Source organism: Rhyacophila brunnea, unplaced genomic scaffold, assembly GCF_057557595.1.
Source record: "Rhyacophila brunnea isolate RB1 unplaced genomic scaffold, BYU_Rbru_1.0 scaffold_9, whole genome shotgun sequence".
Lineage (NCBI taxonomy): Eukaryota > Metazoa > Arthropoda > Insecta > Trichoptera > Rhyacophilidae > Rhyacophila > Rhyacophila brunnea.
This window is the reverse complement of record NW_028233361.1, coordinates 31,015,712-31,042,132: the sequence shown is the minus strand read 5'-3', so window position 1 is coordinate 31,042,132 and position 26,421 is coordinate 31,015,712. Positions and strand designations below refer to the sequence as shown.

General features: G+C 32.9%; 1 protein-coding gene across 7 annotated transcripts in view; it reads left to right on the top strand.

Annotated features, from left to right (window-relative positions):
* The window catches only part of Eip63E (cyclin dependent kinase Eip63E), a 573,562-nt gene that overhangs the window by 3,477 nt on the left and 543,664 nt on the right, over window positions 1–26,421 (top strand). For 2 of the 7 annotated variants that reach the window (XM_085960000.1, XM_085959999.1), the window contains exon 2: window positions 5,611–5,688. The exons of 2 other annotated variants lie outside the window; for them this stretch is intronic. In XM_085960000.1, the coding sequence (XP_085816126.1) occupies window positions 5,611–5,688 (78 nt within the window). Of the gene's footprint in view, window positions 1–5,610; window positions 5,689–10,343; window positions 10,476–22,280; window positions 22,868–26,421 lie in introns of those variants that run through there. 3 more of the 7 variants (XM_085960006.1, XM_085960005.1, XM_085960004.1) reach the window with 2 other exon arrangements.

Below are 26,421 nucleotides of genomic sequence, written 5' to 3'. Positions count from 1 at the left end.
CGCAGTTTTCCCCCCACTGCTATATACTAATCGCCCGGCCGCCGAGATTACATTAGTTACAACACCCTAAGCAGGTATATAATATGTAGCAAATAGTGGGTATATATTTATTTTTAAAAGACTCCCTACAAACAAAGGTCATCGCACATCACTGTCACTTACATACTCCAAAATTATCCGATGCGTATATTGAAAAGTTGCTCTGTAGCTAAACGGCATACGTTAAATCCCGCAGTGCCAGAGATTCAAGTGGGGGAGGGTAGTGATTTTTTATTTTCCCACCCCTTTTATGGAATGGGCTAGGTACGCAGTTATGATATATTGGCGCAATCACGGCGTCCATTGTCACGATTTAAATACGATGGCATAATGGGGCACGCGGCGTCTGATGGGGTTGCTGTTGCTAGCCGCTGATCAGCGCACGGTTCTGACGAGATGTGGTCGAGGCTGTACGCTTTGTAACTCTCCACCTACCTTCCCATTTAGTATTTATAAATCAACTCCCCCCAGTGATTATACAGCCGTATTGGCACTCCTATAGATTGTGGGTCTTAAAAACACATAAAACACACTAATAACATTATATAGCAATAGCGACTGAATGTTGTAGACAACAATAGGCAATGCTCAAAAATAATAATTAAAAATTGCCAGTGAAAATTACATGTTTGATTATTTCAGATTTTTTTACTATTACCAGTGAACTGCAATAGAAACTGATTTGTCGTTAAAGGTTTAAATGTGGGTATTGTTAAGCAGTACCTAATAAGTAATTACGTTAGGATTATCATATTGAATGAACATAATATTTACATTTTTCATAATTAATATTTGGTAGTAAAACTAACGCATAGTGTCGTATCCCTCACTTTTTGTTAGTAAGTTGGTATTACAATATCCATAGACAACCGTTTATCCTTTTGCCGCCGAGCATTTTATCGAAATTTATTTGAAATATGGTTATTCGCAAGGGATGTTTTGTCGTTGGCTGTTTTGTAATTATAGTTACAAATCAAACCGCGGGGCTATAAATTGAACAGAAGGATTTGTGCAATAAAGAACGAGTAAACAGATGATAATTTTACAATCATCATCGTTATTGGTCTTGCAATTCTAGGTGGGGCTTGGTTGTTGAAGATTCCCTGAACGGTTAAAGTATATTCGACCATTTAAGCAGAATAGATAATTACAATTTGGAGAGGCTCATTGCCAAAGGAATCATATAGGGTCGTCGTGAAAGGGAGAGATTTCCCATTCGATAGTCGGACGACCAGATGAAGGATGTCACCAGTTTCACAATATCTTCAACCATGCGTACAGTATAATGGAGAAGTATAACGAGGCAGGATGTTTAATGTCACGGCGCACAAGAATATGACATCGAAAAGTTTGTACACACGAATTTGGTATTTTTCGGACCATGAAAATTTTAATAATTATTATGTGTTGACATTTTTCTTTACTGAAATCGTTGTCCATTAGGGGTGTTTTTTCAAATTGTTCCCTAATTAAATGTTTTGCAATTTAATTTTAGCATATTTGGAGAACCATAGTCATCTAGTTAAAGGTTGGTACTGGAGGCGAATTATGGTGAGCGATTATTTATATGCGCCTGCTTGCACATACATAACCGTCGCCCGAAATTATTATTCACCTTTTAGCCGCGTTAAATTTTTCGCTCAAAAACACGGTATCAAAGTGTCGACCTAGTTTCCACAGTACTGGAGCAAACTTGCTTTTAAAACATATTAATTTTATTACATGCAATTTTTGTCCCTCATTAAAAGTTTTTTTATGACACCTCGCTGAAAAGTTGTGATCATGTAGTTAATATTTTATGTCAGTATTGGTGTACCGCGTGAGAAATTAATTGAATACAATTTTATATATTTTTTAAATGTCACATAATTTGGATGTTAATACAATCCTTAATAAAGTAAACATATCTGGCCTGACAAGCCTGGGCAAACTACGACCCACTAAGTATTTCTGTGGGGCCCGAGAGCTTGTAAAATAAAATTTTCATATAAGTACATGAATTGCACCGTCGAGAAGAAATCTGCGAATTTTACAACACTGTTAAATCGGACACATTCGAACAACTTAAGGTGATTCATCAGTGAAACGGCAAATAATTTTCAACCATAGGCGCGACGAAATTTTGCACTCGCTCCCATTCGGAGAGAGAATGTAGAGCTGGAAACACGTCATTTTGCTTCGTGATGGCGACGGCCGTAATAATTCTTAAATCGTGTAAAGATGACTTAAAACGTTACCCATTTACTTTATAAATAAAACATGTCAATGAATATATTATTATTGTTACTGATAAAACAATAAACAGAACATTAAATGGACACATGTTGGATTTATAAGACAAATTATATTTGGTTTGACATGCCTCATTTGCACCCGCGACCCGCAATCCGCGCATCGCCTAGCGACGATCTTTTTAGACCGTGTCTCAACTGAGGTAATATGGCCTTAATGATTCTGCTCGAAAAATGTTGGTTATTTTTGGATCAACACATAATATGTGAACAAACATTTTCAATTATGAATATCAAAAAAACTCTTTGCGATCAATCATTACCGATGAACATTAAATTAACACCTGAAATTAAAAAAAAAAATGTAAAACAGTTTCATTCTTCTCATTAATTCATCATCTCACTATCATTTATTTTTTTTATGTTGAAGTTAATTTTTCATGATAATAATTAATAATGTATGTCTAAGGCATAAAGCCCACCAAAAAAGCGCTCGATGCGCTCACTACTTAGTAGGCCCCCTCCCACCCGCGCATTACCCTTCACCTATGTAATAAGGGGCACAAGAAGCACAAAATAATTATTATTATCAGCGTCTCTCATAACAAAGCAATAAAAATATTATATTATTTCGGGGCTTGTAATTAATATTCACGATGACATTATTCTACCAGCGAAATATCGGACATGCAATAAAATTAAACAATGAGTTCTCTGTTATTAAATAATGGCTTCTAGAGCGTGATTTTGCTCGCCGCGTTCAATGAATGGACTACGTTGTATTTTCGTTCATTCGTATCGCCGAGAAGCCAAAAAACGATGACTCATGGGGCGGGCGCGCATAATGCGTCGTCAAATCCAGTGTGCGCTGGCGTATTTGATTACGTTGTATTTTCGATGATTTACACGCCACTTGTGAAATTTTGCGCGAGAGCCCCACTTGCTACGTTAAGTGGGTTTTACGCCTTTAGTATCTTACTTGCGGGGCCCGCCGTTCATTTTATAGTGGATGCTTAACAGACTTAACCAATGATTCTGATGATAATAATGCTTATTGAATCACGTACTGTCGACGTCGTACTCTGAAACAAATAAAAATTATATCTGCATATTTACGTAAGTTCCGTAGATACTTACCCACATACTCACAAATTCATATACTTAGCTTGTGTGTACAATGTGATTACATTATCGTAACTGAAACATCACCTGTCCATGTTCTTTTACTGTACATACTGTATATTCATAATTTTATAGGTTTGGCAATTGATTTTTGGTCTGTGAGTTACCCATTCATATTATTTTATTATGTTTTGACGCACTTCTTTAAGAATAATCTTGAGACTTTGAAGGAATATACAATATAGATTATAGATACATAATCTATATAGAATCTTGAAAAAAAAGTACGTTTATACCAAAATTTGGAAAGATTCCTGACACTGGCTAGTAATAAGCACTTATTATTGGTATATTTGAGTCAAACCACAAAAGTCAGTCGCCAATATTAGCGAAATTTGTAAAGATCTTCAGTTGCATGACTACTAGTGAATTTTGTCGCAATCTGGTAAGACGAATATTGTTATATTGGTTAAGTATATTGACTGGAATCGGATGGATACGGGTTCGAGTCCTATCCGGGGTTGTATTTTTTATTACGTATCTCTGAAGTGTTAACATTCTCAAACCTTGTGAACTATTCGTTGAATATTTTTTTTTTAATAATTAATATACTAACATATTGATATGATACGTCAATATTTAAAAAGAGACTTTCAGTTATGAATGATAATCTGTTGGTTCTGAATTAATCAGTGTGTGTTATCCGCCTGAAACATTGAGGCGAATTATGCAGTTTATAACAGAACGACTTCCGTAGGTACCGCACCAATGCATGTAGGTAGACGCACACCACTTACCTAACAGCGATTCAACGATATATAAGATACATATTTTTAGACTGTAAAACACCGATTTTTTGTTGATTCCGATAAAAGTGCGTTGTGTCATTATCGTATTGTACTCTACTCCTTCCTACTGTGGGAAAGTATAATACTCAGTAATCCTACTTAGTTGCTGATAAACAGTTATTTTTTATAAATAAATATATTACATATAAATAAAGCCAAAGATTGTAATAATCGACTCTCCACCATTTGAAGCTATTTACAGATAAGTAAATCGACAGCGAGATCCGTATTTTATAATATCATTAGTCACTGCTTCTGAAGAAGTATGTTATCTGATATATTGTACATATTATACATTATTTTAAATTTACGTTGACATATGAACACTATCGTACAATAGGTAATGATAATTTAATACACCTCATCGGAAAAAAAATATCAATGAAAATTTGACTAAATGATTAGGAATTGATCGTTTAATTATTTTTTTTCACTTAAAACGAGTACATACAACTCGCGTTGGGTATTTCCCGAGAAAATTTCAATCTCGAGATTCGGGATTTCCATAAAAGAATTCTCGAGATATCGGGGAATTTAAAAAAACCTGTAAAAATCCTAAAATCAGTATAAAAACAGACAGATTCCAAAAAAATATGTTTTTTTTTATTTATGTAAGAAGACCAAACAAATAGAAGTAGGAAAACAAAAATAATTCAAAACATTGCTTATTAAAATAGAATTTCAAAAAACACAGACTGTCAATCGCTGCGTCTGACAATCGCGTACGCTTTTGAGACACAAAATTCCCTGATGTTGCAAAAATTGCGCTCAATTTGAGTCGACATTGGCTTAATTGTGTTAAATGCCCCATCAGTCTCTGAATGTTTTGTGTTTTCTGTCCACTTTTTTCATATAGAAAATAGTTTTTTCAATTAATATTTGATAATAAAGAAATCCCGAATCCCGAGAAAAGATTCTCGAGATCCAGGATTTCCCGAAATGTTAAAAATTTCAATTCTCGAGATTCCGGATTGAAAATTTTGACAATTTCTCCAGAATTCCCGTCGGGAAATTCCCGAAACCCCACTCTACATACAACCAAGTCCTGTTTTTGTCCGCCTTTTAATGCTTACTGTAAGATGTGATTTTGTAGCAACACTGCACTTCCATGTTTTACGCACATTTTTCCAAGCTTTATTTTGAATGCATACTAAACCTGAGTTAATACTGTAATACTATTGAAAAGCTTTGTACAATATACTCTACATTTTCTACCACAAAAACAAAGGTATCGGTGTTATCAATGTGTTTGTTTGTTGCCCGTAGCTATTATGTCATGATCATAAGACAGGTCTGCTTTTATTTGGCACTTCCACAGATTTTTTCAATGAGAATCATTCTGATGGATGTGTTTTCTGAATTTATTATAGACGAAGTCATCGCCGGATGGGCGAAGTCCGGAAACATTGCAGAGAGATGTCCGGAAAGCTCGTGGATAGAAACAAGTCGTAAGAGGATTTTTTTCATTTTAGCCATAGTCAAGTTAGCAGACAAACAATTTTAATCATATGGAAACAAATGTACTTGATTTGCTATCATAATTAATCGAATATAAGCTGTCTACTGGCTTTTCGACGTGATTTTATCGCAGATAATATATGGGTCACCCACTCACTCACTAATTCAGACAAACTGTAATAGAGAGAAGTGTGAGGGATAGGATGTGAACAAAAGAGATTAGAAAAGTTGACAGTTAATAGTAGTGATTAAGAAGTAAAAAGTAAAGAATAAAATAGGATGATTAAATAGTTCAGGGCATCGGATCTATAGAATATAATAAAAAAAAAAGGAATTTAAGTAGTAAGTAAAAGATGTGAATAAGCAAGACTTGTAAGTGTGTGATAACATTGATTAATGGGGCGCCAAGTGCTTTCTAGATGTTACATGATGGTATATTGTAGAATTGAAGAAAACACTATACTTTAGAGGTAACAATTGTTTATTATAAGCTAGAAAACATTGAATTTATTCAAACAGGTAAGAAGATAGAGACATGAAATTCAAGTGACTCGTGATCTTTGCTATGCTAACATATATAGTTTTACAAGAACATTATAATACAAAAATAGGGGTACTCATCTGCTGGTTCATTTGAAGACACTGATTTTACAAATGGTAATGAAAGTTCAAATGAAGCTAAAGCAATACTGAGAATTTGTGTGACCGGCGTCCGTACCGGCCGTCATCAAAAGTAAGTTAAGTGCAGAGCTCCTTCCAGATGGATCGCCAGGGTAAAAGTGAAAGAATATAGGTCCATCCCCAGTGCCGCCAAAGTAAAAAGTGGGATCTCATCCTGCCGCAAGGTGGAGGTTGGTGTGAAAGACACAACCAATCTTGCATCGTCTTCACCTGTGTCAGCATTTACCTACTTTGAATTTAGGTATAGGTATCCACAACGTGACAAAACATACGTATAGTTGAACTGGATGTTACGTGGTTGAATATTGTATATAACGATTTTGGTAATTTATTCTAAAATTTTATATTATAACAGAAATATTATACGTTATAAGTTTTATGCCGAAATATTGGAATTGTTTTACTTTTATCTAATATAAAGTAAGTAAGTACTTACTGGTAGGTACTACAGTAAATAATAAGGACACATGATCACGTTTCTTTGGAAGAAATATATAAAAATGGACTTTAATAGTATGATAATGATGGTGAGAACCGATATAGTTATCGAATAAAAACAATTTTGTAGATTTTAATATTACCATTTTAGTTAGTACATACAACAGCAAACGTGCCTGTTTACGTCGATTGCTGTAAATCAGTGAAACAAAAGTATAATAAATATAACATAATTATGTAGTTGGTGCCTTACACATGGGAATGGGACGAATGGCCTCCGGACAATTGGACGCCGCACTGTCGTAGACACGTGTAGACGAGGTATTTTAATCAGTTTCTATCTACTACTAGTAGTTTGAATTCATTTTACTCTTAACATAATGTATTCTTTATCGCGGATTGAGAATTACCATGCCTAAGGCTTTATATTAAATAAACAACTCTTTTTTCGTTTGAACTTAAACATATGCACGATTAAATCATTGTTTACGTCTGCATATTTACATTCTTACCAACTATTAAATCATAATATAATCATTGAAGTATAAATAATAATATTGAATATTTTTTTTAAAGTACCTACAAGTACCTAACGCCTATTTATTTTCGAATTCCGTGGCGTCCAGTTGTCCGGTGCCAAATCGTCCTAGACCCCTTACACATAGTTTAATAATAATCAGGGCCGGTTTTGTCAGCTTCAACGGGACATCGTCAACTGATACGAAATATACAATGATTCATCTATTACTGAATCTTATAGACAAAATAATAATTATTGAAAATATGGACAATATTAAAATACAATTCGGAGACACTAAAGGTTAAAAAACAATGAGATTTTTTAAAAATACAATCGTTAAAATGTCGTTTTTGCTATTATGTTGAAATGAAATAGTGTCTACGACATTTTTAAATAAAGAAAAACAATGCTGATTAGCGTTTTGTATGTCACATGATTGCTTTATTTCGGATGAAAAGCCGGGGTCCCGGGATACCAGCAAGTATATAGCAACCTTAAGAAACCAATCTCAAGATTCAGAATTCTAGGAATTTAAATACTAATCGATATATTAATTAAGTAAAAGTTATTAAACTGAATAGGAAAGAATACCCTGTCTCGTTCTCCGAGTACATACAAATCGTTTATATTCGTAATGTTGATAATGTAGTGGTAACTGAAATATCTGTAGACTTTATTAATCATTTTGTTTAGTCGATGTGTATAGTGCAAAGAATTTACCGTATATAATTAATTACTGTACCTTTGACTTTCGTGTAATTGTACCATATTTATTATCTAATTTAAGTAATAACGGTCTCAGTTAGGTATATATTTATTTTATTTATTTTATTTTATTATTATGATTATGATTATGATTGATTATGATTATATGATTAGGTATTCAGGTGCAAATGTTTCACAACTTTAATTTCAAAGTGTAACCGCCTTCTTAGCGCCAAATAAACCGTCCTTCATTAGATTCAAAGGTTAAGCCAATATTTACATTAAAACTCCACAAAATTTATGTCATCCGAAATTATATCCCTTATTATCCCGCCGAGTGAGGAGTAGAAGTAGGCATACCAGCTGCTGGTAGTAGAGGAGTGCGAGTTTGACCGAATTTCCTTCGGGGTTCGGGTGGAGAGACGAGGGCGGCTGGCCTCCCCTCGTCGCACTCCTTTGCCCGGGCGCCTACAACCTATTTTCCCCACGTGCGACGGTAGCATGCCAATTTCGAACGGAAAACTTCAACCGGCTGTCGTGAGAATCGGCTCAAATTGGAAATGGATGGGATTTGAATTATTGGAACATTCATTCATTAGTAGTTTTGATTAGTTGTCATAGCGTTTTTTTTTATATGAATGGGCGATAAATGGTGTATATCGATATTGAGTTTTTATCAATTTTTTCACAGTCCTCAACACATTGTAATAATGAAATTCTTCGTTGTGTAGCTTTCTTCACGGGTTGGCTCCACCCCTCTCGGTAGACAGGTCAGTCGGTAGACAGTCAGTGGTAGACCTGTGGCATTCTTTATTTCGTCCTTTCATCTAGATGCGAGTGTCTCAGCTGACAAATATAAACTTTTACAATGTTTACTAGTATGGGATCTTCGTATATAGTTTAACATTGTAACTGACTCTCCTATGAAAGTAATTTTTATAAAAATTAACAAAAGGCAGACCAACTTTAATTCTGTGTATATAAATGATATGTAATTTTATTACACACCCTATGAGTTGCCAATATAATTCGACTGTGTTCATGAAAAAGGGCGTAACCCTCGATTTTTCGAAAAGTGCTTTTATTAGATATTAACAATGTGTAAAACTAAATACACGTTCTATAAAAAGGAAGTAAGCCGCAAATGCCGAATTATTATCTAAATTCAGGTTTTAAGTGAGATTAATTTATTTTTAATTTATGGAAAAACTCATTTATCCGCAATTTTAATGATTTTTCTGTAATAACTTCTTTAATTATTATTAGATCGAAAATATATTACACCAAATCATCAATCATCATGCACCCAATGTCTGTGGCTATTTTAAAAAAAATATTAAACTAAAAACTATCAAAAAACGTTTTTTGCCTCTCCTGTAAAAATTTTTCAGTAAGGGTTACGTCCTTTTTCCTTAACACTGTCGATAATATGTATTCTGCATAAAGATACAAGAATACAATGTTATAGAGTAAAATAAATGTAAAATATCTATTCAGGGGATGAATTATCCACCCTCTCGTAAAATTAGACTATCGCAAACGGTCCGAGTTTTCCGTTCGCACACTGCTCGGAGAACCCTATCCGTGGAAACTGGGTTCAATCCGCCTAGTCTAGCAGTGCAGTCCGCCCGCCATTCGTCCCCGCCTATCTGGCCGACTCGCACGCGTTCACCGCCCTTTCCCAGCTCTCGGTACAAAGTGCTAAAACATCGCGGCCCTATTTTATAACTAAATAGCCGCCCATTGTTTACAAAAAAAAAAAAAACATTAATAGTAATAAACGGCCTATGAAACTTTCGCAATAGATAAATTTCCCGAATTTCTTTTATAGCAATAAAATACAGTTTTTTTATCTTTCCTTTCTTTGTACTTATTTCTCCTTTGTATTTATTTATACAGTGTAGTATCTCTATATACAGTGACATTTATCTGTATATACAAGTTGATATATTGAAAAAAATACATATATCTACTACTTAATTATTATTAAAAAATATATATATTGTGATTCTCGATGATTCTCAGTGAAATATTTTGATAAAATTCTTTTGTAAGTTTTTTTTAAATTGGAAAATTAAATCCAATATCATTTTAATTACGTATAACACTTGAGTATAATATTTGGTGATAGTAAGCTAAATATTTCCTGTCAATTTTCTAACTGTCCACATGCAGTGTGTCAAGGTGTTTTCTTTTAATCCGTCAGTGGGTGTTTGAATACCGGTTCAGTAAAAAGTATTATTTTTGTTTCGCTTCCTAGTTGAACCGGTTGCATTACGATTTTCGATACAAGTTTTGTGAGGTGATTCTTATTCCGCGAGTGGGTGTAACTTATGGTGTTTTTTTTTGTCTTGTCATTAAATAAAAGTTGCAACATCCAAATTCAAGTGTTCATATATGACTGAGATAAAAATCTTCTCGATCAAATGCAAGGTATTTATTTTTACACCTACACCTTTTAGTATTTGTACGTCAATGTGTCATTTGCTCATATTATTACTTTATTCTCATTTCTCAATACTAAAATGTTACGAATTACAAATTGAAATGTTTTGTTGCTGTTTCAATATGTATGAAAGTGTTTTAATTTTATTCAGTGCATTTTTCTTAACATACTATATTGAATTAAAACTATTATATATTATTATATATATCACGTAATATCATGAAATAAACATTGATATATTATTGTAATATAGGTTGCATTAATCTGTGGAATTCAGTTGTATAATACATAAATACCTATCTACGTTGAATTGTAGTTATGTATAGATATTCGTCATTGAATCAATATGTATTTCGGCTATTACACCATTAACAAGACAAGTATCGTATCTTGCAGGTACAGATCTTTATTTGGACTCGTAGTTGTGGTAAAACATTTACAAAACACTTTAAACATTAGTGTTTGTATTATCGTTTTTAAATTGAGAAAATAACCTTTAATGCTTCAAATAAATGTCCATTTATTTTTGGGAATATGTTTGATTATGTCCAATTTATTCTACAATATGCATTCGTTCATTTTCGGTACAGTTGATAACGGACGTTTTTAAAAATTGTGTGCTCAACTCCGTAATTAAAATTTATCAGCAAAATCAAAAGTGTGTATTTGGTCATTTTCTGAATAATATTGTTTTCAACGTTTAATGATATCTAATACAACGATATTAATCAAATTTATTAAATTTTGAAAGAATAGATCTGACCAATTAAAAACCACGATTGATATATTATTATTTCAAATGCGATTATCTCAGCTTTACTACTATTCCCATGAAACCATAGATTTATCAATGCGAAGTAAAAAAATACATACTTACCTTTATGTTTATAAGATAGATAAAGTGAAATAAAATTGATTATGTATTCCAGTGTGACATTGCCAATAAATTTCAATAAATGGCAGTAGTCATTATCCGGGAGGCTTATAATCGATTTATTAGGGTTGTTAGGTTGTTTATGATGCGTGCTTTCCATTCCAATGCATATCAACGCTTTGTTTTCTGATTATTTCAATACTTTTTCGAACAATCGGTCTGGGTACACTTGTTTTGTTTGCATAAATAAAATCGATTGTAACGTTTCAATATTCATTGACCTTTAGGCATGCATAGTTCGAACCGTCACTCTATATTAAAAAGTAATTCAGAGACCATCGCTTTAGTACCCACTTACACGTGTATAAATTATTCACACATCAACCAAAACTTCCGATTGTGTGTTTAACTCGCTACCTAGTTAGCAAGTAGTCGGTGGATAATACCTAACAATATTTTTATAATGACTAATGTACTTTACTTTCTAAGTACTTACCTACTACTGTATTATGGACTATGGTATAGTTTTCGTTGTCCTATATACCTACAAGTGATATGCAGCAAGATTAGTTGTTGTAAAACCATAATTAATTATAATGACCCGTTGTGTCCTTGGTATGGATTAAACCCTTAAGTAGGTATGGAAAAGTCTCCGGAAACGAGATTCGAACCCTCACACATGGTCTGAGAAACGGGCATCATGACATTACTCTAGCTTGGGGTAACGAAGAATATCGACAGTAAACTCTGTTTTAATACAATCGCTGCGTACCTTTTGATTAATTTAAATTACCGCATTTAAATAACATGCTAATTGGATCGATCGGCCGCTTAACGGGGACACGGCAGCCGTTTCATCCGCGTCGAATAATACCCGTTTCAGACGGGACACCGGTGTCGCGCTCGTATATAATAAGGAGGCCTTTGTATTCGAATACAAGGGCCTTTGTATTATGTTTATGAACGCCCCAGAGCTAATAAGTCAACGCGTGTTCGGTACACTTTTACGTCGGCCGCTACATTCTGAAGCCGCCATACACTTGTTTTTATTACCGCAGCCAGTTTTATGTTCTAATTTATAACGCGAAATTATGCGTTGACTTATTAGCTCTGGGGCGTTCATAAACATAATACAAATGCCCCTTTATTCGAATATAAAGGCTTCCTATATTATATCGAGCGCGACACCGGTGTCCCGTCTGAAACCGGCCTAAGTGATTCATAGTAATAAATAATTAATAAGTCATTAAATTCTTTAAAAGTTGTATTATCAAATTTGTGAGTGATATCATTGTACTTAGTTAATTAAAATTTGAAATGTGAAAATCTCTCGGGGTTTATATAATATTTATTTATCAATTCGTTTAAAAATGACGCTTTCTTCTCCTTCCATACCTAATTAAATTGACAATACATTTTTTGCGCATTAATAAATAATATATTCAACACAATAAAAAGTATAAAAACTGTTACGACTATGCATACTTATAAACGAAAGGAAAATTGGGAATGACTACAAACCAGAAAAAGTTGACCACTTGGGGAGCTCGATTTCATGAGAGGAGGTATCGGACATATACCTAAAACTCTTACTAAAGAAAATTCGCCATTAAAGAATACACGAGGAATGAATGATTATGGATGATGAAAATAGTCAAAAAATTTCGGATGTATCCAGAGTCCAGACATATTACATTTTTCAAAAATTTAGTTGACAGTTTTAGACAAAGCTAGGCATGTAAAAGGTCATCGGCCTTGATTCCATCGACAAATTTTAAAATCTTTAAGGCTATACTTCAGCTGGGGCACGGTCTAAAACGATCGTGACTACGCGACGCGAAGATTGTGCAAACGACGCGTGCGGAACAAAACATAATTTGTCATAAAAAATCGACATGCGTCCATTTAATGTTATGTTTATTGTTCTATTAGTAATAATAATAATATATTCATTGACATGTTTTCTTTTTCAAGTAAATGGGTAACATTTTTTAGTCATCTTTATACGATTTAAGAATTGATTCTCCCGACGCCATCACAAAACAAATTGACGTTTTCACAGCTATACTTTCGCTCTCCGATTGCCAGCGGGTCCGAAATTTCGTCGCACCTATAGTTGAAAATTATTTGCCGTTTCACTGAAGTATGCTCTTAATAGTTCATTGTGGACAGTTTCAAATTAGTATTTTAACGTGTGATTACTGTAATTGAAAGTCATAAGACTCATAATAAATGTATGAATATACAAATTTTATCGATACATTTATAGATATTCTGCGGTACAATGCCAATCGGTAATTTCTACCATTCAATATAATATTTGCTCCATGTTATCGTTTATTAAGATTTTGCTGTTACCTTGCTACATTAGCATTGGGAATATTGTATTCCGCATTATTTCATTGAAAAGTGTACATAATCGTCACCGTACTGGCAGAAGTTGGTAAGTAACATATTGATAGTTCTGAGAAAACAGCAAATGAAAATTTGAACTTTTAGGATAGAGCCTCTAGCTTCAATATATACGGTTTCATTGATCATTATAATTTCAAAATATAAATTGATTTATGCTAATCTGATACAAATAAAGTTTGGTATAAATAAATGAAGAAATGATATTCATTTTGTTGTTTTTTATTTAAAAGGTTGTACTTACAAAGTTTTGCTTCTCAAAGAATGAGTGCAAGTATAAGAATAGATACTAAGATGTGAATTAGAAATAAACAGTGGATAGATGAAACGAAATCAAATTATAATAAAATAGCAACATTAACATGTAAAAATATTAAAAAATTCGACATAAATGGATGTGAAATAAATAGATAAACATAAAAAGGTTGTCGATATGGAAATAATGTTTTCACAAAAAAAAATCACAAGTTACAGAATCATTGGCATATTTATTTAAACAGTAAAAATGTTGTAAACTCACAATCAATCTTAAAAAAATTATTATAAAAATTAAACCACAAAAATATTGACTGAGGTAAAAAAACTCTAATCGACACTGTCCTCGTTATCTTCAGTTTCCGTTTCTGGAAGTGTGTCCACTTGGTTTAAGATACCGGTAAACTTTTATACCATCCATGCAGTTCTGTTGAAAATCCTAAGTCGTTCGTGATCCTTTTTCTTAGCAATCGATATAGGAAGTAGACTTTTGTTTAAATTATTTCCAGATTCAAGACTTCTTGTGGCTCTTATTCTTGTTATGTTCGTAAATATTTTTTTATATTCACCATTATGATCGTATCGATATTGAAATATTATATTATTTTTCAAATTTAAAACGTTTATTTTTAGCCAATAAACTGTGTTTCTATCATCTATTTTTCTATTACTAATTGTACCCTTGCATAATGCGGCAAAATCGAAAATTTCAGAAAAATCTAACTGCTTTGTCTTATGAGGGCAAGCAGATTTACGATTTCTCATGGAACGGACAGAGCGGAAAATATTCAGCAAATCAATCATGGAATACCCAGACACATGTTTTTTCTATGTTCGATTACGCTGTGGACAGAATCTACCTCCATATGTGTATGACCGGATTCTAGGAATATTTGCTCGATTGTAGATATTTCTGTGGTAGTTACGATATGTAGGAGAAGTGCTGCAATATTCTGATTTCTTTTCTATCCGCCGCATGTATCATAGAATAATCTCAAGTAGTGAATTTCAGAAGGCAGCTGCTTAATCCAGTAAAATAAAGCACTTCCTCTTTTTTCATTCAATTTAGTCCAAGAGATGCAATATGCATCGTTTGGTAAAACAGCTTCGTAGACGGTCAAGTTATAAACATTATTTTTCCTTGAATAATACATTTGGGAAGTTGAATCAGAAGGAATTTGCAAAATACTTTGAATGTCAAAATAAATGAAGCAGATATGAAATTACGATCTGTCTCGCATCGCCTTTTATCAACTTCTTTTGCTTCATTACATTCCACCTATCTCTGCTTATGACATTGATATTCAACCTCTAAAGAAGCTCTTTCTGTACCAATTGCATTTTGATACCTTTGACAAAGAGTGCAGAGATCTTTTTTTGGTTTATAAAACAAGAGGTTTTGAGAAGAGAGACAACTTTCTCGTCCTTATATTCAGCAACATTTATAACTCGTACACTTAAGCAATAGAGAGTGACGCATCCAAATATTTTTTCGAAGTGTTTTTCCGGCAATAATGTGATTCAGTCACAGGCAACTTTTAAATGTGATTTTTAACCCTAGAGACCGTTTCTTCGGGGGTTTTGTTTATGGGGTGTGTTTTCCTCGTTGGTCAGGTTTTCCATTTAGACCTAAGATTTTTTTGCCTTGAACGCATTTATTATAGGTCCATCACTAATGTGCAAAGTGCTCATAAAGAATTTTTGACACACACGATGAGCAGTTCCATTTTTTTTTCCAAATAATATGATCTGGATAATTTATGATTCGGTCTAATTTTCGCATTTTTTTTCGAATAGGAGAATTTTCATTAATATTATTAAGGTAATCCTTTTGTCTTGAATAATCTAAACTCCAAAATGATCGACAAATCTCATTTCCAGAAAATATATTTGTGCATCGAAATCTACATGTATCAAAATTAACTTCTTTATGCAATTTGCCTGGCATTTCATGATCTCTTACTTTCTTGGTTTTATATGGTAATCCATTTTTAAGGAGAGATTTATTAACGTTGACTGCCCAATTACTGACAATTACAGCGAACTGACATATACGTAAGATTGACGTTTGACGCATTGCTGTCAGGCACAAATCAGTAAGTGCACACCTACCAACTTCTTCCAGTCTATTTTCTTGATAGTAAAGAATATTATGAGTGGCTTTTAACGGGAAGTGACTTTACCAACAATTGCTTGTGTATAATTTGCATTAATGTACTTACTGATAAAATAAATTGCTATTTCTGACAAACTGGAATAAAAATTGCACCTACTGAGTTATTCCAGACGAAGATTTGATACCCAAAAATCTCGCTGTACACTTAACTCATTTTTCTCAATTTTGTCACCTACCAACTTCTGCCAGTACGGTGACGATATATTGTATTGTAATCGACAATGAACGAGTGTACATACTTTTATGATTTGATGAAAACAATGAGTCCGTAATTTATGTTAAAATTTATTATTCAATCATTTATTTCTATGTCTTTTCGCACTCTCGATATTCTTATATAGATAATGTCGAAAATGACGTATGTCTCTGTTCCTAAAATGGTGCCACGGCCTCTCTGTTAGGGCGGTTGTCTTTTGGAGGGGAGAGGGCAGCTTTCATGATCAAGTGGGCAGTAAAAAAATGCTAAATATGACCACAATAACTAAAAAACACATGATAAAACAGCTATCAAATATTCTGATTATTATATAAGTTTATTTTGGTACATTTTTTAAAATTCTATTTCTGTCACTATATTTGTAATGTTATATACCTACTGATCTGGTTACTAGTAATAGCGATTAATTGCGTGTCTGTACAATTTCATTTTAATAAATAGTTTTATAATTTAAGTTATATTTTGTTTTATTTATAAACTAGATTTGAAATATAGGCTTTCAATTTTATAATTAGTTTAAAAAAATATTTGGAAAGAGGTTGGTGAATTAAAAGAGTTTGACAGTCATATGGCGATTGTATGAAAAATATAAGTACTTAAAACATTTTAAAAGAAATGAAAATATAATTAATATTAAATTCTATCTGAATAGTCTTGATAATGGTGTTACAACCGAAATAGCTGTCGACAAACCTTCTAAAAAACCTGTAGAATTTAATATTAATTATATTTTCATTTCTTTTAAAATGGAATTCTACCAAGTAAATGCTAACTCAATTAATTAAAACATTTTGTTAAAAAATAAAAAAGACATCGGAAAACAAAATCTTCTCCGGAGAAATACGTATTATATTTTATAATCGATTTCTCTTACGATATAATCGAAAAAGCTAGTAGTCATATAATATTTTTTATGATTTAGGTAAGTACCTATATCAATTTTGGTAATGATTGAATCCTAATATTTTTTTTTGCGGAATCACAACCAGCGGAAACCGTAAAATACCTCAGCCAGGCAACGGGTTCTTAACCCGACAAGTTGGTTAGAGTAATAAATAACGTCTAGCAGCTAGATCCCACGATATTTCTTTGAAATCGGTATGATCATTCTAAAAATTGTATCTATATTTAAAAAATATACTGCAATTTATAGATACATCTTTACAGTAGTTACTTACATTTTTGTGGGATTGTTTATTACACTATTCTAATATATTTGATTATGTAATAAAACTGTAAAAGTACAAGTTTTGTAGGAATCAATTCCAATGCAATGGTAAAACAAACTCATGTCAATTAGAATTGTAAACCCTTTATTGTATATTTTACAATTTTTATAATTCATTAAACTCTTACTACCCGTAGGTCAGACAGTTTGAACTCAAAGATTCTAATAGAACCTAGTAGAATCTAATACAGGGTTGGCGAACCTTTTTACGTACGCGTGCCAAAATTTCCCAAATATTATTTTTCGACTGTCTGGCGTACCAAGCAGTTTTTCATGGGGGAAAAATGAAAAAAAAACACACATGTTAAACGTTTAAAAATTACAATTGAGTTTTTGTAATTTTATTTTTTAAAAAGTTTCTAGCCGAAGGCATACCTACTCGTTTATTTTATTCTTTGAACATTTGTATTTGTTTCTTATTTGGTACAGCCATTTTTGTGGGTAGCAATGATTTTTTTAATGTGTTACTTCGTTTGGTTTTTACGCACAAATTGATACCAGATCGGTCCGATCAGATGAGGCATTCTCCCTCAAACGCTACATTGGTCTCAAGCATTGTAAATCGATCAAAATCAGAGGTTCGCGACGCGGCCTCCCCCGCTGCCTGATGAGGTTATTGCGGTAATATTATGTGTGACGCATAGGGCCTAAGGACCGACCTATGCAATTATATATTTACGTTAAACATAATGCCTGTTCTTAAAAAAATATTTATTTGCCTGTTATTTTCAATACAATGCGATTTGTCATTATGAATGAATTTTGTCGTTTCCATTTGCGCATCAATTGGTAAAAATAATATTAAAAACCGAAGAATTGCGCATGGCGATATTTTAATATTATATACTACTTATATTTAGGTATCTATTATATTATTTTGTAAGGCAGGGCTGGTCAACTTTTGTCAGAGGTATTCTCATGATGTTTTTGGTTAGATTACTGATTTGGAATTTAAAACGCTTTCGTGCTAGGAGTTTCGTTTGATGACAAATTTGTAAAAATTTTTTGTAATTTTTTTTTTTTTAATTTATCTGCCTCTTCAAATAAAACATTCGCGTGCCATGAAAACTCATCTTGCGTGCCACCAGTGGTACTAGTGCCAAATGTTCGCACATGACTGATCTAGTATGAAAGTGACACTGTCCAAAATTCAATACAGCGTTATTTTAAAGTCATTCTATCGGAGTGTATTATTTACCATCAATTGCCTGCCAGATTCTAATCGGAATACCTTAAAATTATTGAAAAAGTGATCGGAGACACTGTGATCAATACGATGCTTAGGTACTGAAACCATTTTTTATTAAAGTTTAATCGTTTAATTAACACGAGATTAAGGCCCATTTCAGACGGGACATCGGTGTCGCGCTCGATATAATATAGGAGGCCTTTGTATTTGAATACGTGTACGGTGTCCTGTCTGAAACGGGCCTAAGTATGTAACGTCCTTTATTGGATAACCTTTGGAAACAACCACACCTTGGAGGTAACGCACTTTCCATTATCGGTGTGTTCCCTGAGTTAGACGGATTCTGTAATGTGCCACAAAATTGATAGTTGCAGACAATTTTGACGAGAAGATATTTTTAACATACTGGGAATTATTTCATCTCAATTATCTTTGTTATGTCGGAAAACAAATTTAATATCCGCACGAACAAAAATAATTGTCCGCAAGGTACGGCCTATTCTCAACACAGTGTAGGTACTAAAAGAAATGTAGATTCCACGCGAAAAATTGTGTTTTCAATTAATTGTACGATACTAGGGAATCCAATCCCGAGCCAAAATTCTGATCCCGGGATTTCGGGATTGGCATTTTTTCAATAGTTAATACAAAATTTTTATATTTACAAATAACATTGATAAAATCGGTCAAAAATAAGTCTATTATTATAATATATCTTATTATTAATTATATTATTATTAATTATAAATCTAGTATAATTTATACTATTTAAGACATTTATTTTTAATATTGTGTACGTACAATCTTGGAAATACATAATTAATGGAGTAAATAATATTGTAATATAAATAATAATGTGAACTTAATATGAGATTGCTGTTTCTGATAATAAAGACTTAATTGAGTTAGCGAGATTTAAAATAGTAAAGCAAATCATGGCGTAGCTACTTATGGCCTTTCCGCTTCATAAACCTAATCAGTCAGCCAATTATGAAACTGCCGTAAAACGTCATCATGGTGGAATTACTTTGTTAAAAGTGCGAAGCATTGTTTTTTTCCAATCTTTCTCATTTTTATAAATTTATGTGAAAAAATAAAATGAATCGGCAACTTACACATGGGTATTAATCAAACTTAATTCACATTCGGTTTATTTCTAATGTAGTTATTTATTATTAAAAGTATATTTTTTTCTGTTATATTTTCGTTTTTATTTTATTTTCCATACAAATCGTTTCAAAAAAAAGTTTCGGGATTATATTGTTTACCAATCCCGGGATTCATGGGTATCGAAAATAGCTCGGGATCCCGGGATGGGACTCCCTATACGCTACTTAACATCTTATAATAATAAAATATTAGCTGACTGAAAAACTGTGTGTGAAAGAAAAAGTGACATATTTAAATCTAAAATCACTAGTTTTTATGATGACCAAAAAAAATATGGGTTTTGGATAATTTTGTAAATGAATTCTTATGTTCGGGCCTTTACGGCAGATGGTAGTAGTTTAGCATGGTCTATCTCTGGTTATGCAAATAAACATTACTTAATATTGCTATTTTTATCACGATATCTCCCAAATACTTATAATATGTTTTTGCAACTGTAATATTCACCCAATCGCATCATGATAAAAAATATGAGATTAATATTTAGGTTGACTAATATTTTTCTTTATCTCTCTGCTCTTGGAACCGCCTTATAATCAGATCCCATGTTAGTTTCGTTACATATTGTCTTTTCGTGTTTGTTTATTCTATTTTTTTCCACTTCTCTATGCTTGGAAAATTCCACATGTTCTGCGACAGATATTTTTGAATCAATATTGAGCAGACGTACTCGTTTATATTATTAACTCAGTTTACTTGGATAGATAACAAGCGTATCAAGATCTTATTTTAAATAAAACACAATATATTGTTTAGTATCTACTTAATCCACATAATTTCATAATAGTCCAGAACCATTTTCATTCGCTGCTATGGACATTGTCAACTGATGACAATAGTCTACAAAATTATGTCGTATTAGTTAGTCTTTCCATCAAGAATTGATCGCTGACTGTAACGTGTTCCTATGTATTATGTCCTTAGATTCTTCTTCTTTCTTCTTTGACGCTACATCTCAGGGTGGGGTTTGTTCACCTCTAAAGTCGGTTGTTCGAAACAGTTTTATTTCAAATAATGCTAACTTATTTTCTTTGTTTGTTGAGCATAATGTTTCACTACCATACGTTATTAGATTCTTAAGCTAAGCTGTTTTCCCGGAATCCTCCCCTGCATGAGAATGTTTATGATTAAATTATAAATGACGATCTGCTGCCACTGTGGTTTGGTTACTTACATAATATTATTTGCGTGTTCTGCGATTATTCATCTAACTAATGATAGTTCAATAAACAAAAATCTTTTTATGGTTGTGTCACGCTTGCATTTTTTTACATCAGTACGGGCCAGGCGAATATATATCTGAGAACGAGTGTGAGTTTTGTTACAAAACATCCTGCAATGCCTACGATACAAATGAGTTGCAGCTAATATAATCATTAGCCTTAGTAACATTATTATTCGCTTCTTGTAACAGTTGCTGATATCGTGAACCAGACATTTCTATCCACAATTACTGTACGTTTGACCCGATTACGATTAAGGCGATACTTCAGTGAAACGGCAAATTATTTTCAACTATAGGCGCAACGAAATTTTGGACTCGCTGGCATTCGGAGAGCGAACGTCGAAGTGTGAATACGTCAATTTGTTTCGTGATGGCCACGGGGGTATTAATTCTTAAATCGTGTAAAGATGACTAAAAACGTTACCCATTTACTTGAAAAAGAAAACATGTCAATGAATATATTATTTTTGTTACTAATAGAACAATAAACAGAGCATTAAATGGACGCATGTTGGATGTATATGACAAATTATATTTCGTTCGGCATGCGTCATTTGCACCCGCGACCCGCAATCTGCGCATCGCCTAACCACGATCTTTTTAGATCATGCCTCAACTGAGGTATAGCCTTAAGTAAACTTGCTTAAGTATATTATATTTTGTAAAAATGTATGCACGTACAAAATTTGGTCACCTCTTAAAATATTGTTTTATCGACAAGATATAATGCCATATTATGTCAGTTGCGTATTTATTTTGTAAGTTAGTTACATATTGAAAAGAAAAACTTTGTCAACGCTGCTTATGACATTCTATCATTGTTTGCCTGTATACAAAATCAAAATTCTAAAATATGTAATTCATTGAAAATGTGCACGGTAATCAGCTTAGAGATGATGCATATGAAGTGCACCGACCGCTGTGACGATGCAATTGAGGCTCTGTCCGCTGCATTTTCGCGTCGGCGGGTCTTTCGTCTGGAGGTGACGCAATCGCGCGGGCGGCAAGCAATCACTCTACTCACTCGACTAAACAACATTACTACTAAACAGTCAAGTTGAACCGCTCAGTCAACCCGGTCTGTTCGTGCGCCGCGTCAAGGCGTTCACACCGACGAGTCTGTCAATCGCGTCATTGCATTACAAAAACAACGCCTAGGAAGGAGTAGCATGATAGTATTTTATTTTGACTGTTTTTTATTGCACCCGGAACGAAGTGTCAGTAAGACGTTAGTTTCGTTTTGTGCCGTAGTGTAAAAGTGCACTCCAAATTGTACGCGAATTGTCTATTGTTATGTTCTATTTCCAAATTCGTATTATCTAATTAATACCATTAATGTGTCATCGTTTAATTGAAGTGAACTCAAGGTTTATGTTGTGTAGTGTGACTTGAGATAAAATTGTTGTTTGTGAGTCGAAGTGAGGGCATTGTGCTGGTTGTTTGTTGATATCGTTTCTGTTTTGTTGTGCCTGCGAGTGACATAAATTTGTTTATTATTATTGTGTACAAATAGCGATCTACGAGTCGTGTCCGTTGACGTTCGGTATCGCAATCGCTGTGCGCTTTTGAAATAGCCATCGGCTTTTTCCAGTACGCGAAAGTAACGTATTCAAGATTAGCGGGAACGATAAAGGTAAAATTATTTATCAATACTGTCTAGTAATAATAACACGAATAATTCAATTGCAATTTGCGCCCAATCATCATGTTGAATTGTAATTTTATACGGAATGCTACATTTCTTGGAAATTTAGAATAAAAATGACGTATCATTTCCGTAAAGTTGGTAACTCAATTAGGTAGGTACTAACAATTATATATACATACGTATAATCGGACTGTTTACATTATTATAATTATTGTATATATCAAGCATGAGTGTATTTTTGTGACAAAACATAAACTTTATGCTTTGGTATCCATTTTCACAATCTTCAATTTCGTTGTCGTCAATTTAAAGTATGGCAACTTTGCATGGAAGTCCAATAATTTATTTATAAACGGCTTCATCTCTGTGATCTATCATATTTTCATTTATAAATTATGATATTATCTTTGTTGTTGTTGATGTATTTTAGTTTAGCTAACTAATTTGAAATTATGAATTAGTTTTCTTCAGCAACAACGAGTTTGCAAGAAACTCACTTCTCTTTTAAATTACAAACTTAACGTTCCTTTATAACCATCTTCAAAATGGACAATAAAAACTAGCATAGGTACTTAATATTAATGGATTTGGGAACAATTATTATTGGTTTCATTTATTTGAAATTACGATTACTTAAATACTATTTTACTTGAACTTATCTACACCAGGAGGGGGCAAACTGCGGCCCGCCATCATTAATTGTACTTCTGATTACGAATAACTTTTTTATATATATTTTTTTAAATATTGACAATAGATTAAAATTTGTTTAGCAATAGTACGCGATCCATTTCCAATAGATATTGATAGTGTACCGATAGAGCTACAACTTGAGATTATTGATCTGCAGTGTGACACTGATTTAAGAGAATTGCATCGTCGTGAAGAAATCTCCAAATTTTACAGTGCCCTTAATTCAGACAAATTCGACCAACTTAAAGATTATGCAAGAAGAATGTTCATTAGTTTTGGATCAACCTATATTTATGTGAAAAAACATTTTTGATCATGAACCTCAATAAAAATTCTTTACGATCAAATATCTCCGATGCCCATTTTCAAGTAGTTTTGAGAATATCAACTACAAATTTAACACCTGAGTTTAAAAAAATGTTCAAAAATGTACAACAGTTTCATTCTTCTCATTATTTTTTTTGTAATGTTTATTTTTCGTGATAATAAATAGTGTATATCTAAAAATGGTATTTTACTTGCGGCCCGCCGCTCATTTTGAATTCTTGAATTTGGCCCCCCATCCAAAAAGTTTGCCCTCCCCTGATCTACACGAATTTTATTTACATACTTACCTTCAAAATACTTGATATTGAATATCATTGTTAGTTCAGTTACGTTTTGTTCTAATTAATTAATATTATTCACATATTTCTTTGGAAAGGCTATGCACTATTTTGCGTGACAAATGATCAGTTGATTAATGATGTAATTGATAACAGCGATTATAAAATATTTTTTCTTGTTGTAAATAACTCCATATTTTGTGTAGTGATTACTGATTGATTATTGTCGAGCCGGTCGAGTAATTGTCAATGAGTAATAAACTAATAAAATATTAATCGACCGCTTCGTAAATCGGTTTTCTCTTGTATTTAATTAATACCGAGAATAAATCATTTAGACCACTTTTCTAAAGTGTGTTTAAAGATCGCTTACTTGCACTTGCATCAGACTGAGTTTCTAAGTGTTTAGTGCGGAACATACCTGTAGTTTTACGATTCGTATGCAGTTCTAGTATATTATGGACTTTACGTATTGCTGTTTATAATGTGTTGAATAGAAAAAAACTTGCCAAAATTATTTGTTTTGGAATTGGGAGATGTATATTCATATTATTCTACAGCTCTGGATGTGGGACTCTTCACACGTAGCCACTCATCATCTCTGTCTTTCGCAGATCTTTGTCAAATCAGAGAAGTTATAATGTAAATTATGCAGGTATTGCATATGGTTGGGTATATTAATAACATCCGATGTACATACGTAATATAATAAAGATGCTACTTTTATGTTATAAATTAACGACAACTCATACTGTATGTCATATATATATATACATACTAGATAATATTATCGGGTGGCAGTACCATCTGTCACCATTATCATAGTCTTCTCCCTCTCTCTCCTCTCTCATACGTTTACGACGTTCACGTGTATGTTCACGTCTGTTCTTCTGGTGTTTCACTAAATTATTTGTCTGTAAGTTGTATTAGTCTGGTGAAATAGTCACCTGACTTTGGCGTGAACCCCATTGCTGTACTCGTTCATTTGTCAAGCGGCGACGCTTGGCTGATAGTTTATTCCTCATCCATAATGTTTTTATTTTTTTGATTGATTATGTTTGTTGACAAAAGTTATTCTATCCCTATTATCATTCATTACCTTGAAATCTGTTGGAAAACACGCAAATTTCACGACACTCTAATCATCAATCGATATGCTATTACCGCACTGTAAGCATCAGCTGTCAAAATATTATAAGAGTATCATTAGTTTTTTTCACGACCCGATTAGAAAAAAATATTTCTCCGATTTTTCAAATTTACAATTTGCGTTTATACGCGTATATTTAATATGTATTCTATCTGCCTCAATCTCTCTTACACATTTTCATATTTTCTCTCACGCGTTACAGATAATCTAAGCAAATATAATATAGGGCAATATTATATAATATATTTACAACATTCCACTTTTAGTATCAATAATTATTAGTAAGCACGGTGAGAAAATATTTCCTATCTTGAAATTTAATAGACTTCATCTTTCGAAATTAGTGCACACTATACCTAATTTAATTACTTGCCAACTTGATGCAGAAAGTAAGACCTTATAGTATGAAAATACACGACAAAGATTTGAAAAAATCATAGGTAGTAGACTCATTTTTTTTGTTAAGTTCGCCGTAGACACCGTGACGTAGACGTCAGCTGTATGACGTTATATTGCCGAATGAGTTTTATCAATGTGTGCGAATTCCACCAATAAGGTATTACATATATTATTATTATTGTAATGCAAATGTCATAGAGCAATACACTTGTCTACTTTATTAGTATGTATTACTATTGTTATCAATATAATGTTACTTATATCAGTGTGTCTGAATAAATCCAGTCACTATACTACGAATTGTCCAGTTTAGTTGCATTATGATTTCCAATTGGTTGGTGTCCCACTTTAGTTTATTACGTAAAACTTCACCCATACGAAATTGGATAACACATTATTGTTTGCTTGCTGATTGGTCAATCACGATTATTTTGTTATCCTGCTTTACCTACCCAAGAATCTTGTCGGGCGAAAGTGGTTTCTTAGAATCGCTTTAAGTACTTTTAGCAAAACTTACCTGTAGTCTGAGTCAATCTTTGCAAATAATTTTATCATGTACCTACCTAGGTTAAGTTAAGTACTAGTGTTAAGTATTCCACAAGTCTACATTTTTAGACGTCGTTACCAATAATTTTCTGTCATCTAGGTAGGACAAGGACTGTTGTTTTATAGCTTTTCTAATTTGTGAATGG